The sequence below is a fragment of the Balaenoptera acutorostrata genome, chromosome 18 (genome assembly GCF_949987535.1).
Source record: "Balaenoptera acutorostrata chromosome 18, mBalAcu1.1, whole genome shotgun sequence".
NCBI classification, from domain to species: domain Eukaryota; kingdom Metazoa; phylum Chordata; class Mammalia; order Artiodactyla; family Balaenopteridae; genus Balaenoptera; species Balaenoptera acutorostrata.
In genome coordinates, this window is record NC_080081.1 from 622,286 (window position 1) to 636,888 (window position 14,603).

The 14,603-nt window shown below is 57.5% G+C and overlaps 2 protein-coding genes across 3 annotated transcripts in view; both read right to left on the minus strand.

Moving 5' to 3' along the window:
- Positions 1-2,895, minus strand: part of CUL4A (cullin 4A) — a 68,662-nt gene extending 65,767 nt beyond the window's left edge. The window contains exon 1 of the mRNA XM_057532915.1: positions 2,892-2,895. The gene's annotated coding sequence lies outside the window, so the exon portion shown is untranslated. The remainder of the gene's footprint in view (positions 1-2,891) is intronic.
- Positions 37-13,344, minus strand: PROZ (protein Z, vitamin K dependent plasma glycoprotein). 2 transcript variants are annotated; one of them, XM_057532917.1, is made up of 9 exons: positions 13,232-13,344; positions 12,499-12,727; positions 9,443-9,606; positions 8,137-8,161; positions 7,570-7,683; positions 6,479-6,610; positions 6,033-6,118; positions 4,413-4,530; positions 37-3,060 (listed from the first exon to the last, which is right to left on the minus strand). In XM_057532917.1, the coding sequence occupies exons 2-9, from the start codon at positions 12,569-12,571 to the stop codon at positions 2,486-2,488; spliced, it is 1,287 nt and encodes a 428-aa protein (XP_057388900.1). In that variant the 5' UTR covers positions 12,572-12,727; positions 13,232-13,344; the 3' UTR covers positions 37-2,485. The 2 variants fall into 2 exon arrangements, with proteins under 2 accessions (XP_057388900.1, XP_057388899.1); XM_057532916.1 differs by lacking the exons at positions 12,499-12,727; positions 13,232-13,344 and having other exon boundaries at positions 7,570-7,708; positions 9,443-9,479.
- Positions 13,345-14,603: the final 1,259 nt, after the last annotated feature.

The following is a 14,603-nucleotide window of genomic DNA, read 5'->3' on the forward strand; positions in this document are numbered from 1 at the left end:
AAAGGCGTATTCTTTACCATATCTTCTGGGATACGTCTATTTTTATGTTAAATTTGAACATTTTGTGTGATCAAAATGCTGGGTTAACTTAATGCTTCTTTTTACAAGCTGAAATTACTTTGATTTAAATTTTCCAGGTGTCATAGCTGTTTTTTCAGAGTATGCGTATTTCCTCTGTCTGTGCAAAACTTACTAAAGAAGGAAATGTCATGGGCTATAGTTGCTCATCGCTGCAAAGGCACCAAACCTGGAGGCTGCTTGTGCCCTTTGCGCGGAGAAGAGCCACTGTGGGACATGGACACGGACACACACACACACCCCGCCGAGGCCTCCCATCTGGCCCCCCGCGTCAGCTGCTCCGGCTGCCAGCCCGACTGTCCCGCTTGGCTCAGGAGTGTGCAGTGTGCTCCGCGTGGCTCCTCTGCAGGGCTCTCCCGGGCTGCACGAGTGACCCACCCTGAAGGGCGTCGGCCCGGGGCTCTGACTGGCGCTCAGTCGGGCTCCACGTGGGCCCCTCCAGTGGGATGGAGCCGTATTCCGAGAGCAAGGGCCCCAAAGAAGAGGTGGAGCTGGACCCACTCCTGTGAGCTGGGCTTCGAGCCAACAGTGTGCCCTCCGCCCTGGGCACGTCCAGACTTGGGCATGGGGACGGCCTGCCGTGGGTGTCAGGCCCCCAGCCGCCTCCCCCCACCAGTTCCCTGAGCAGGAGGGCGTGGCCTGGGGGAGGCGCAGACGGCCATGGGGAGACAGTCCGTGTTTCCCGGGGCACTGCTGTCACGGCATCGCTGCTCTGCGGGGCCGGGCACGGCCTCACGGACGAGAGCTGCGTCCTCGCTGCGGGGTGAGCACTGGACTTCTGGGAGCGTGCCTGGATTTCATAGCGTAGAAAGCTGGGCATTTTCAGCACTTTCAGGTATTTTCTTGAACAGTAGATTGATTGTGACACCGAAAACCAGGGACTGACCGTGAACCACAACACGAGGTCGTACTTGGCAATGAAAGAAACAGAACCTCGGGCGCGAGCACCCTGCGTTCCCACTGGTCTGGAGGCCTGTGTGAACACAGGCCTGGCGCGGTTGTCCACACCACCCCCAAACGTGGAAGCAGCCGGTCTGTACCCGGGCGTGAATGGGTGTGGCCATCTAATCAAGTTCCCTTTTCTTGAGTTTTATTGTTTCGATGTGCTTACCTCGTGTGGTTTCTAACCATTTATTGAGTTATACACGTGACTAGAGCAGTTTTCCTTTCGCATGGCCCTCTGCGTCTCAGCTGCGTTGCAGGCCTGTATCTTTCTCTGCAGTGGTCCTTGTTTTTATAGAGCCCGTAAATGCTGTAGGGAGATTCTTACCTCTGCCTGTGCTGTGTGTGTTTGTCATAATTTCCAGGTAGGGTTTCTACTCTAGCAAATCCAGATTTGTAGGGCAAATTAATGCCATCAGCGAGATTGCAGGTATCTTTACAGAATGATTTGTGTAGAAGTTGCAGCGCTCATCCGCTGGATTTTAAATCCTTGGTAGCCATTCAGAGCAGTGGCCTGATGACCTTATGGCAGTTTGAAGATAACACAGCCACACTTCAGTAAGACTTCAAAGTCCACTCCTGTTCCTCCACTGCCCTGTCCGTTAGTTTGCGTCAGATTCACATATTTATTTTTGCCAAGGTCCTTTCAAAGAAATGGGCCAGCGCATCTGCAGATTGGCCAAAAAAAGGCTAACTCTGGGGTTGAAGTATAATATCAGGAATGAAACAAGCATCGTGTAAGTTTAAGAATTGTTACTTAAAAATCTGAACTGTGTTTAAACTCCGTTCTCCAGTGAGGAGAGTGTATAAGTCACAGTTTTAACCCGTTAAAACAACCCTCCGCTCCCCAGCAGCGGGTCAGGAAGGAGCCCGCCCCCGCCTGTGCCTTTGGCGGGAGCTGCCTTCGGGCCCCGCCGTGGCGGCCACGGAGCTGTCAGCCGTGAGAGCCCTTCCCTCCCTCGGGGGAACTGGGCACTTCCGGCTTAGAAATTAACGGGGAAATAGACGTGATGTGCACCCACGCGCCCCCCGGGTCCCGGTCTGCGGGAAGCGCGGTTCGGTCTGGACTTGTGGTCCGTCTGCGCGGGGGGAGGCGGCGGCGTCACGGGGCCGCGGGGCTCGCCGCGCGGTCCCTGCGCCGCCCTCCTCGTGGGGCTGCGGCCCTTCGGCCCAGCCGCTCCGCGGCTCCCGCCCCGGGGTCGGGCCCGCGCAGAGGCCCGCGGTTTGCCGTCCAGCCCCTCGTGCTCCCCGCCCCTTCCGCCCTCCCGGGGCAGGCGGGGAGGTCGCTGTGACGCCGCCGCCCCCGCGACCAATGTTGGACGGAAGCCCCCTGTTCCCTGGCGTTTCAGGAAAGCGCCGTGCGGTGCCGGCAGCTCTGCTTTTATTGCTGGACGCGCGCCCCTCCCCCCTCCCGTCCGGGGCTCTGCTCAGATGAGGGGTCCCGGGGGAGGGGCTGGGGGCGCTGTCACCCCAGCACCGGCTCCCCGTCGCGTCCGTGACCGTGGTCGCCTCTCCAGCTGGCGGAGCTCGGCCGCTGCGTGACTCGCCGGAGCCAGAGCGCGTATCTGGGGACCTTGATGAGCAGGAGCGGCCCGGGGCCCTCGGGGGGCGCGGCGCCCAGGAGGCCGGTGAGGAACCAGGCGCCGCGGTGCTCCCGGGCCACCGCGCCGCCCGCCGCCCACCGCGCCGCCCCGGCCGCCGCCGCGGCCCGCTCGCAGCCCGTCCGCGTGGTCACCGTGGCGTTGAGGGCCCGGCCGCACTCTCCGGGCTCCACGTGTGTGACCGGCAGCCGCGCGGGCTCCAGCTCGGGGCCGCGGAGGGTCCAGCCGCCCAGCACGCCCGGCCGCGGGAGGAGCACGCGCTCGGCGAAGTCGGCCTCGGCAGTGCAGACGGGCCGCCCGGCGTCGGGGCAGCGCACGGGCCGCGCCAGCTCCAGCAGGGCCACGTCATTGTCCCCCGTGTCCGCCTCGAATCTCGTGTGCACGTGGACGCCCTTCACCTCCACCGCCGGCGGGGCCTCGCGCGCCCGGCAGCGGGAACCTGGAAGGAGGCCGGGGGTCAAGGTGACTCCGTGCGCCCCGCCGCCCGGCTCCTGCGCGCAGGGGACAGGGGCTACCCCACGGAGGGGCCTCTCCCACACTCTCCTCTAGGAAACCCAGCGAGGTGTTCGCGGGGGCGGGAGCGCGGGCGCGGAGCGCTGTGCGGGTTGCTGAACCGGTCGGAAGACTAGGAAGAAATTAGGAGGAACCTCTCCAAGCCAATCAGAGCTTGGCTTTTCAGATGTCATTTTCTTTTTTTTTTTTTTTATTTTATTTATTTATTTATTTTTGGCTGTGTTGGGTCTTCGGTTCGTGCGAGGGCTTTCTCCAGTTGCGGCAAGCGGGGGCCACTCTTCATCGCGGTGCGGGGACCGCTCTTCATCGCGGTGCGCGGGCCTTTCTCTATCGCGGCCCCTCCCGTCGCGGGGCACAGGCTCCAGACGCGCAGGCTCAGCAATTGTGGCTCACGGGCCCAGCTGCTCCGTGGCATGTGGGATCTTCCCAGACCAGGGCTCGAACCCGTGTCCCCTGCATTAGCAGGCAGATTCTCAACCACTGCGCCACCAGGGAAGCCCCAGATGTCATTTTCTAGGCTGACGTTCTGTTGACTGAAAAATGTCTGGGGATGGAGCGTGGATTTGCGGGTCCTGGGAATCACTGTGGAGCAGTTCACAGCACAGCCCAGGCCCCGGGGCGGACGGGGATCTGAGCTGCTCCATGTCGGTGTCAAGTTAAGTGACAGTTTCATCAGCTGTGATTTCCTCCTTAGACTAAATATTTCCGCATTTGTCTGCTTGCTGTGCCCAGAGTTCCACTAGGTATCCCCGTTGCTTTATGACTTTATGAGTGATCTCACTAGTAGGGAGATAAGCTCAGTCTGTACTGCATTAGAAGCAAAAATTCTAGATTAAAAATTTTATTTCTACATAGGATAGTTTTTACTTCCAACGTGATCTTATAAAAATGAATGATAGGGCTTCCCTGGTGGCGCAGTGGTTAAGAATCTGCCTGCCAATGCAAGGGACACGGGTTCGAGCCCTGGCCCGGGAAGATCCCAACATGCCGCGGAGCAACTAAGCCCGTGCGCCACAACTACTGAGCCTGCGCTCTAGAGCCCGCGAGCCACAACTACTGAGCCCACGTGCCACAACTACTAAAGCCCGTGCGCCTAGAGCCCGTGCTCCGCAACAAGAGAGGCCACCACAATGAGAAGCCCGCGCACTGCAACGAAGAATAGCCCCGGCTCACCTCAACTGGAGAAAGCCTGCACGCAGCAACGAAGACCCAACGCAGCCAAAAATTAAAAGATAAATAAATAAATTTTTTTTTTAAAAAGAATGATAAAATACTTACTTGTTTTCACACTAATGTTTCTGTACAAGAGTGAACACTTTGCTGTTGTCAGTACAAAATTGTCCTGTATTAGAACACCTCCACAGAAGTCTTCTCCTCCGGAATTTGTTAGTTTTACCTTTAAAAACCAAACAGACAATAAAGAGTTGGTGCCAGTTTGCAGGATTCGGGGCAGTATAGTGTCGTGGTTAAGAATATGGGCGCACACCCCTCCAGCCAGCCCAGCCCAGCCCACCCACTGCTGAGGCCGCCTCAGCGCACGGAGGGAAGGGGCGGGAAGGGGTGACTGACGGACACTTGGAAGATGGACGGACGCTCAGGAGGACAGACAGCAAAGGTACGGTCCCGCTGGGGACAGATCCCCACCCCCACCCCGCCTCTCACTTGATGTCCCCTCCCTCGGTCCTTTCGGGTCCGCTGGTCACTGAGCTGTGTCCGCCGTCTGGCCGGGCCTCCACACAGCGGCCGGACGCTTCTGCCCGGCTCCGCCTGCCTGCGAGCAGCAGGGCGAAGTAGACGCGTTCTGCACATGCGCACACGCGCACGCACGGGGGGGCTGAGGCGGCCCCTTCACCAAAGGGCCCTGTAAAGCTCTCTGTCGACCATGGTGGTCGCTGTGGTTACTGGGCACTTGAGATTGACTGGTCCAAGCCAGGATGTGCTCCAAGAGTAAAAGGCTGTACACCCCAGAGGGCAAAGACTTAGTAGAAAGAGAAAATGTGACTGTCTCTCATTTTTTACTATTCATTACATGTTGAGATAATATTTAGATGTATTGAGGTAAGTAAAACACACTATCAAAATTAATTTCACCTGTTTTTACTTTTATGCACGTGGCTACTAGAAAATTTAAGTTACGTCTGTGGCCGATATTGTGTTTCTATTGACAGGGCTGTTCTAAAGGACAGACGAGGCAGAAGGGGATGATCTGCATTAGGGGCCTGGGATGCAAGGAAAATGCAAAACGTAGGTAAATCCAAACCCATGTGGGCGGTATGATTAAAAATAATACTTATTTTGTGGAGTTACTAAAAAAGCAAGAAAAGAAAATATTGGTCAAAATAGCAGATGAGCCTAGTGGGAGGTGCTTGAAATAATTTGGGAGAAGGGTAAACATAATAACTTCAGGTATTGCTAAGTTAGATACGAACGTTTCAGTGGCAAGGGTTGTCACTGGATGAACAGAATGTTTGGCTTCCAAACCAGGCAAGGGAGAAACAGGAAAATAACAGAAATAGTGCCAAAGAAGAGAAGTTTCCTGAACATGGCAGTGGAGCTGGACTCCGGCCAGCTGGTTGTGAGCAGGGCCCAGGCCTTGCTCTGGCTCTGGACCCACCACGTCCACCCGAGCGCTGCCAGGATGCTTATCTTCCGAGAGCAGTGACATTGGAAACGGTTTTTGGACTCCAAGAAAGGCCTTGGATGGCTGTAAATAAAACTCTGTTTTTATTTGGTGCAAATACTGAAGACACTGAAGCTGTAAGTTCAGAATGAGAAAGTGCTTTGAAGTGTGATGTTGATATTGTAAGTAGTTCACCTAAATCAAAGACGGTGGAGATGACAAATAGGATGAAATTTGTAACAAAAGATTAAAACACGTTCATAAAATGTTTCTGTTACCTGCCACGGGAAAGTCGGAAGGTCCTGCTCGCATCCCTGTGACGTCAGAAGGCACTCAGAGCTGAGGGCTCCGCACGCACACCTGTCTTCATGTGGCCACAGGAAAAGAAAAGTCAGTGCCTCCCAGGGCAGACGTCGGGTTTATCCGTGGCGCTGACCCTTCAGCCTATTCCTGGATGCCCACTAGGTTGAGATAATTCGTGTAGACACCGAGCAGGTGAGATTAAACGACCCGCTCTCAGAGACCGCGGAGGCCCCGGGCAAGCCCAGAAGGGGACTGGGAACCCCCGGCCCAGTCACAGAGGAAGAGAGCCCCCCGCCCACTCACGGAGGAGGAGAACCCCCCGCCCAGCCACGGAGGAGGAGAACCCCCCCCGCCCAGCCACGGAGAAGGAGGTGGCCTGTCAGAGGTCCCTGCAGGAGGAGGCCCAGGGCGGGGCACTCACCGTGGGGGATGCAGGATCTGCGGTCCTGGCCCAGCTTATGCCCCTTCGCACAGCTGCACGTGTAAGACCCCGGCCCCGGGTGGCAGAAGTGCTGACACCCATCCGTCCTCAAAGGGTGACATTCATTTTTAGCTGAAAAGGGAAAAAGGGAAAACCGGACATGTTACCCTGGAAATCGCCATTCCGAAATCTCCTTGCGCACCGGGACTCTGGCGTTTCATTCCCAACGTCGCCAGGGGAGCGTTTGGACTCCCGCGTCAGGAAGGGGCGTGGAGCAGTCAGGGCTGCGTCCTCAGAGCAGCGGCTCGGTTGCGGGGCCGGGTCTGCAAGTCCCTCGCAAGGATCCGTGTTTCCCGGCCGTGGGCTCACTTCCCGCCGCAGCAGCCGCTCCCTTTAAGGCTCTTCTTCCAGGTGGGCATTGGGACGGGGGAGGGGACACGTGCGGGATGAAGCCGGAAGCCCTGCTTTGGCGCGAGTTGCGCTTGGGGCGTCCACACAGCACTGGGCGGGGCGCTCAGCCAGGGATCCAGGCTGGACGTAACGTTCGTCCCGGAAACGGGCTCGGTGACCCTCGGGGGCGTTAAGCGACTTCACTGCCGCACCAACGACCACTGACGGGAATTGGCGCCGCCCACCCCCCACGGATACAGTCTCACAATGTTGAAGGGACATCAGCTGATGAAGCTGCAGGCCGGGTCACGCACCCACGACCCAGAGAGCCGGGTGCGGCCCCCTCATAGGCTGGCCCCCCAGGCCCATCACCCCCAGCGGGGTCAGCCGGGCCCCGGGAGAGCGGAGAGTAGATCGTGAATGGTCTGGACGGGGCGGGGGGCTGGGAGGAAGAAGAGGGGACCCCACGGGGGAAACAGGGGGCCGTTCACAAGGTGTGATTCCCGGCGGAAAACCGGGTTCCCACGGGCCTCCTCCTGCTCATCCCCGGGGCGGGGCTCGGTGCGGCCGGGGTGGGGGCGGGGCGGAGGCCGGGGGCGGGGCAGGAGGGGATGGGCGGGGCATGAGGCCGGGGAGGGGCGGAGGCGGGGGCGGGGCATGAGGCCGGGGGGGCGGGGCGGAGGCCGGGCGGGGGTGCTCACCGAAGGCGCAGTCCCGGCCGTCGTAGCCCGGGGCGCAGGTGCAGGTGTAGCCGCGGATGCTGTCCTGGCAGGACCCGTTGTTGAGGCAGGGCTGGGAGACGCACGGGGAGCCGCCTGCCGATAGGGACGTGAGGACACCCTGCGGGTAACACCCTCCGACGTCCCTCCAAGACCCCCTTTCCTTGCTGGGCGGCCGCGTGACCAGCGCCGGTGCCTCCTCGAGCTCCCCTGTCACCGTGGTCCCCGCAGGGACGCCCAGCATCGCCCAAACCTCGCCTTCCTCAACCAGGTCTGACCCTTCAGCACGAGGCCCAAGGGAGCCCGGGAGGCCGCTCCAGCTTCCCCCTAATCCCGGCGGGACCCCGGGGCCTTTCCCACCCTCGTCCTCGTCCTCGTCCTCAGGCAGTGCCAGGCCCTTCCTTTGGGTCAGGGGTCCCAGGAGCCCAAGGCTCGAAATCTGGAATCCACTGGCCTCAAGTTAGCAGCCCTCGTGAGCCAACTGCCTCCCCTGACCTTAAAGGGAGGAGAAGAGGAAAGAATCCTGGAGTAGGTGGAGGAGACACTTACCCAGATACGTCTTCCAAAATTCATCCTGTACAAGAGAAACATAAAAGTGTTACAAATGGGACATCTGTTTTTCCATGTTTTCTCCTGTGGCTGGGCTTGAAAATAAGAAAATGTTGATTTTATTCACTTCATAGGAAAATACTGGTTGAAACAAAGAATGTAAAATTCTTTACATCTACTTAATATCATCTTTAATACACCCATGTCCCATGTCCCATTCAGTATTTATTTACAGTGACCCATTTGAGGAAGGGAAAACAGTCTAAGACGTGGCACAAACACCACGGCCTCCCGAGGCCCTTTCCCCTCCTGGGCCTGTCTCCATGGCCCCGCTCTGCAGAGTGCCTGATGCAGATGTAAAAAATTCACATCACTTTTTCTGTTTTTATAAACCAAGTCAACAAGGATTAAAAATTTTAAAGTGTGTATGCGGGGGGATGTTAATTTGGGGTGGCGGTACCTAAAATTAGGAGAATTACTCAGACTTAAGGCCTGGAGGGTAAACATATAAGTAATTGCATCTCCCCAAATCATACTCGGACTTCTAACAACTCAAGCATAACTTTACCAGGAAGTTTTAATTTCTCTTAGTTTGATTAAAGATGGTCTATTTCATTTTCTTATACATGGGCATTTAAGAAATTATGATTTTAAAATACTTTAAAAATATATTAGAGAAACGGGTCAACATTTTGTTCAGAATCACCTTTAAATATTGCTGCTTTAATATGTAAAACTGGGAAGTCTTTATTACATATTGTACTATTCTGAAATATTTACACACAAATATTCAGCCCTTCTGTCTCCTGATTGATAAGCTTATGCGTAACTGAGAATGGCAAGGTCTCAGTTGTATTATTTAGAGTGTACGTGTTGTCGCATGTAATCCAAGTTATAGATTATGAGAGATGTTCTTACCACGTAGGCATCCTAGGGAGGATCTTTGCGTTGCTGATACATTGAAACAATTACATCTCTATTAAAAATACTAAATTCCGTCAGAGTCCTGTCAAGCTGCATGACCTCTGTGAGGAGTCCGGCCACTCAATGTGCTAATTTGCTTAATCTGAAGAAAGAGTTTAGGTGGTGGGACTGAGCTGCCATCCCCGGTGCCCCACTAACTGGCTGGGGAAAGTGATTTCACTTCTGCGTGTCTGTTTCCTCATCTGTACAATTAAGATTAGATCAACCTCCCAGGTAAGTAAATAGGTTAATTAATTTAGTTTAGTCTCTTTGAGAAAATACATCTTCTAAGGCAGCAGAATAATCAGAAAGCATGTGAGTTTGTGGCAGGGGGGATACATACAGTGGATGCGTCATTTTCAAATACTTCTCTTGCCTCCTCATAGACACAGATTTCTTCGTAACATTCTTTTTCTAAATTTCCCTCAAAGAGCTCTTCCAAAAGGTAGGACCTGGCTCGTTTCCATCTCACCAGAACTTCATTTGCTTTTGAGGTGGGAAGAAACACTGCAGAGCAAGACAGGCGTGTAGGCGCCTCAGCGTGGGTGGGCAACCCAAGAACTCCCACCCGCGTCCTGAGGGCCAGGCTCTGCGGTGCTGGGAGGGGCAGACCCAACGGTTGACCCTCAGACCCGGGAAGAAGTTTACTTCCTGCTCACCACGATGTCCCTTACGTGCAGCCAGGTGAGTAGGAGTGAGCTTAGAACAGGAGGGTGGGAGCCCGCGAGGAAGGGGTGGAGACCGGGCTTGAGAGGCTGCCCCCTGGGCAGTCCTCTGCCAGGACAAGAGCCCCCGATTTCTAGCTGGGCACACGGCTGCGCGGACAGACTCCCCTGGTGCTAAGGGTGGCCGCATGGATGAGCGCTGGCCACCAAGATGCAAACAGAAGGGCTAGGCAGCAGGTTCCTGGGAACCTTCTTGAAAAAGACAACTGGCGTGGCCCTTGGCCGTTTCTTTGTCCCTCCCTCCATCCTGCTACCTGGGACACAGATGTGATGGCTGGAGCTCTAAGTGTCATTCTGGAATATGAGGATGAGGCTCACGGCGGGGAGGATTGAGTAGAGCCTCCTCATAAGGACACCAGTCATTGGATTTAGGGCCCACCCTAACTGAGGATGATCTCTTCTTAATTAATACACCTGCAAAGACCCTATTTGCAACTAAGGTCACATTCTGAGGTTCTGGGTGAACATGAAGTTTGGGGGACACTGCATAGGTGGTGTCCACAGATTTCTCCACTGTGAGGAAGATGTTTGGGGATAGGAATGTCCTGTCCCCCAACAGTCTTTAGCCGAGTGTTTTCAGCGTCAATGAAGTAGTTTTTCCTGAATCAGTTATTACCATTTTAATTGCAGAAGAGTGACTTTACACCCCTCCTTCCTTCTGCACTTACTAATCGGCATTCTGCTGTAAAGGAGAATCTTTTCCCTGAATGCTTTGTGTTGATTCATTTATTGAATGGATTTTAAAATTCCAATGAATATTTTTTCCATTTCAGAAGTTCTGTTTGATTCTTTTTCACATCTGTTTGGGCATTTTAATGTCTCCTGTTTTCTTTTCTTTTTTTTTTAAGAATTACTTTTTTTTCTTTTTTTAATTAATTAATTTATTTATTTTTGGCTGTGTTGGGTCTTCGTTTCTGTGCGAGGGCTTTCTCTAGTTGCGGTGAGTGGGGGCCACTCTTCATCACGATGCGTGGGCCTCTCACTGTCGCGGCCTCTCTTATTGTGGAGCACAGGCTCCAGACGCGCAGGCTCAGTAGTTGTGGCTCACGGGCCTAGTTGCTCCGCAGCATGTGGGATCTTCCCAGACCAGGGCTCGAACCCGTGTCCCCTGCATTGGCAGGCAGATTCTCAACCACTGCGCCACCAGGGAAGCCCTCCTGTTTTCTTGTCGTATCTCTATCACGTCTCCTGTGTTCTGTGTCTGGGTATCAAGGTTTTTGTGAGTCTGATTCTACTCTTTTTCCTGCAAGTTTCTGGTTGTCTTGTTTCCTTGTGTGTTTGGGTTTTTCTTTTACCATGAGAGGCCCCAGGTTGAGAAGGGAGCCCGAGGCAACGAGGACCCATGTCTCCCCCCGACGTGACACTGGATTGTTGGGGTGTCACCGCAGTCACAAGCAGTCGCCGCAGACCCCTGGGCCGACTGCAGTGACTGCTTCTCCGGAGAGGTTTCTCTTTCTCCACCGAGCGCCAGTGTCCCGCCGGGGAGCTTGTCTCTTTCCTCCACGTGGTGCCAAGCGTGGTCTGAGCTGGGGTGGGGTCTCCTCCTGGGTCCCCTCGGGCCGTGTAGGCTCTGCGCCTGGGGCTGCGAGGTCCCGGGTTCCCAGGGGAGCCAAGGGTGGTGGGCGTGCTCCACTGCCTCGTTCATTCTTTTGCTCCCGTTGGTCTTTTCCCTTGTGCCAGGCAGGGGCATGTAGCAAACATGGGATAAAATATTTACTCTGCTTTCAGTGTTACCGGGAGGGTTTTTCTGGGTATCTGATCTATGGCCCCTCCAGGACAGGGTTTCACGAGTCCTCGTTTTGTTAGGCTGCTTCAGCGGTTTACGTCGTACACGATTGTGCACAGTTGTACGCGGTTGTGAGCTGTGTGCTGCCGGGGGCGGGGCGGGGGGGTCTCTTACTGAGGCCTCATTCCGAGGTTCGACTGACTGTAAGAGGTATCTGACGTCACCCTGTCTGCTGCGTGGAGGGAGGGAGGGAGGGAGGGAGGGGGGCAGTGGCTGGAGCCTTGGCTGAGGTGGGCAGCGCAGCCGAGAGAAATGGATGCAGGCCCTGCGGTCACGAGTGTCCCAGGACATTTAGGACATCGAAGGAAAGAGGTTATGATCATTTTAATAATATACTTATTTAACCCAATAGATCCAAAATACTTGTTTCAACACACAACAATTGTTAAAAAAAACTATTAATTTGAGTTTGCATTCTGATTTCTGTGCTAAACCTCTGCAATCTGGTGTGTTTTGAGCTCCTGGCGACCTGACCTTGGCCGCCGGTTGGGTGCGGGGGGCGGGGGGGGCGCATTGGTCGCGTGGGCGGCAGGGCTCCAGGGCCCCCCATCTGCGGCCGCTGGTTTGGGTCTGAATGCGAAGGAAGGTTGAGGACGGGGAGGGGCCCGCGGGCGGGGGGCATGGAGGGGCTGGGGTGCCCTCCCGGCTCCCCCAGAAGCCGTGCCCTACCCAGTCCTGAGCCCCGGACCCGGCGGCCGGCTCCACCTGGGCCCCCGGGGACCCCGAGGGACACGGTCACTTCCAACATACTTGTCACGAACGGCGAAGAGACCGGGAGCTGGGCTCAGATCATGCTGGTCCCGCCGGGGGCCCTCGGCTCCCAGCAAAAGCCCCCGACCCACCCACCCGCAAGCCTGAGTCAGAGAGGATGCCCAAGGTGGCGCCTACCTGCGGGCTGGGCGCCGCGCGGGGCCAGGAGGGCGAGGAGGGCGAGGAGGGCGAGCGGCCCGCGGCCGGCCATGCTCAGCCCGCGGCCAGAGGCCCCGCCCGGCTCGGCGCGCGGCGCGACGGGAAACCGACCCCGCAGAGAAAGGCGGCCCGCGGAGGACAGCGGGTTTATTGGATATTTTACCGGATAATTCAGTGTCCTAAATAGAGGCTTCAGTCCTGTCTTTTTCTGTTTAAGGCGAAGAGAGGGGAAGACAGAGAAATGAAAGGCCGAGGCCGAGAGGGACGGAGCTGGGGCGGCTCCTGGGGAGGAGGTCGGGGGTCGGAGGTCGGGGGTCGGGAGCCGTCCCCCGGGAACCGGGCCTGGACCGCGGGGGCGGGGAGACACAGGGGCACGTCTCGCCGTCAAGGAAAGCAGAGCAGATGAGGCGGCACAGCGCGGTGGGGCTGTCTCGGACAAGCCGGGCGCAGAGGCTCCCTTTGGGGGGGTAACCCGAACAGAGCGGGGCAGCGGCCCCCTGCCCGGGGGCGGGCGCCCACCGGGCCGGGCCAGCGGGGCTCCTGTGAAGGGCTGGGGAGCCCACCACCTCCCGGTGAGACCAGCCCTCCTGGGGCACCAAGTGCCACGGGGAAGCGGGCCTGGGGGACGCTCGGGGAGAGCCTCGCTCAGCGCCACGAGGGGGTAGACACTCTGACCTCCGTCCGAGGGGACAGCAAACTCATCCCCCCTCACCGAGCGTGTCAGCACGGGCCCCGCCTGTGGGCGCTCTGCCTCTGTCCGTCTCAGTCTCTGACTCTCTGTCTCTGTGTCTCTGTGTGTCTGTCTCCCTCCCTCCGCCGGCAGCCCGCCCCCCGGGCTTCCCTCCTGTTAAGGGGCCCCTGACGAGAACCCGCACGGTGCCCTCTCCCCCCGCATCCTCTTGGTTTCCTTCGAAGGCTCGTGTAGCGTGTTTTCCCAGCTGCTTTGTTCTTTCTGACGTGGGCACCTCGGCGACCAGGGCTGAACCGCGTTCTTGGCAGGAGCCCTGCTTCCCCTCCGCGTCGTCGGTGAGGACACACCCCCGCTCGGTGACGCGCCCCGGGCTCTCCTGATGCAGAGCTACCCCGTCCTGTTTGTAATTCAAGTCGCGCCGGGCGATGCTCGCTCGGGATGACTTTCCCCAGGGCTCTGGTACCTCCATCAGGGTCTCGTGGTGGCTGTCGTGAGGGTCCCTCCAGAACGGAAACGTCACCCTCCAGCCCCGAGGGCCGGCGGCTGCACCTGCAGCGGGCGGAGGCCTCCAGGGACCCTGCCTCTGCAGGTCGCCGGCTCTCTAAGCCCGCCCCCTCCCCCTGCCACCCCGCAGCCATACAGCCGCTCTGCCCTCCCCCCTCCAAACGCGGCTCTGTCCCAGGCGTGTCTTCGCCCTCCCCCCTCAGGGACCGCGGGTACAGGTGAGCGGTCCCTCACCCTCGGGAGAGACAGTCAGACCCTGAAACCCCCACCCCCGCCGTGGTTCCTCACGGTCCGCTTCCTGCTCACGTCTGTCCCCAGAGGAGACTTTCTAGGGGACATGCAGTGGAGCAGGACCGCTGTGCCCACAGGGCACAGGCCTGGTTCAGGTCCACCTGGAGACAAGCTTTGAGGCAGGTGGCCCCAGGGCCCACGGAACCAGCATCCGTGCGACCCAGACGAGCGGCCTCCCTACAACGCTGCCCGAATTCCCTCTGGAACCTCACTGAGTCCAGCTCTGTTTCCCGACCGGGAAGGTTCAGCGCCTCGGGCGGTGGGGACCCCTCTGCCCTCCGCTCCCAGGTGCCCAGCTCCCCTTGCTCTCTGACCCGTGGGCTCGGCCCCGCTGGTGAGAGATGCAAGCCTGGCGGGAAGGAGGGCTCCCCCAGAGCTCTCTCCGGACCCCAGGCAACCTGTGCGCTGACAGCCCATCCAGGTTTGCTCTGGACAGAGACCCCCGTCCCTAGCACGCAGGGCCTGGCCGTCCGAGGCCTTCTCTGCCTTTCCATCCTTCACTGGCTTGACCGTTTCTGGGAAGCCCGTTTGCGTTGATTTTTGCAAACGTGCAGATCTCCTGTTTACGCAACTGCCCAGCCAGTGACCTTGGGGGCTC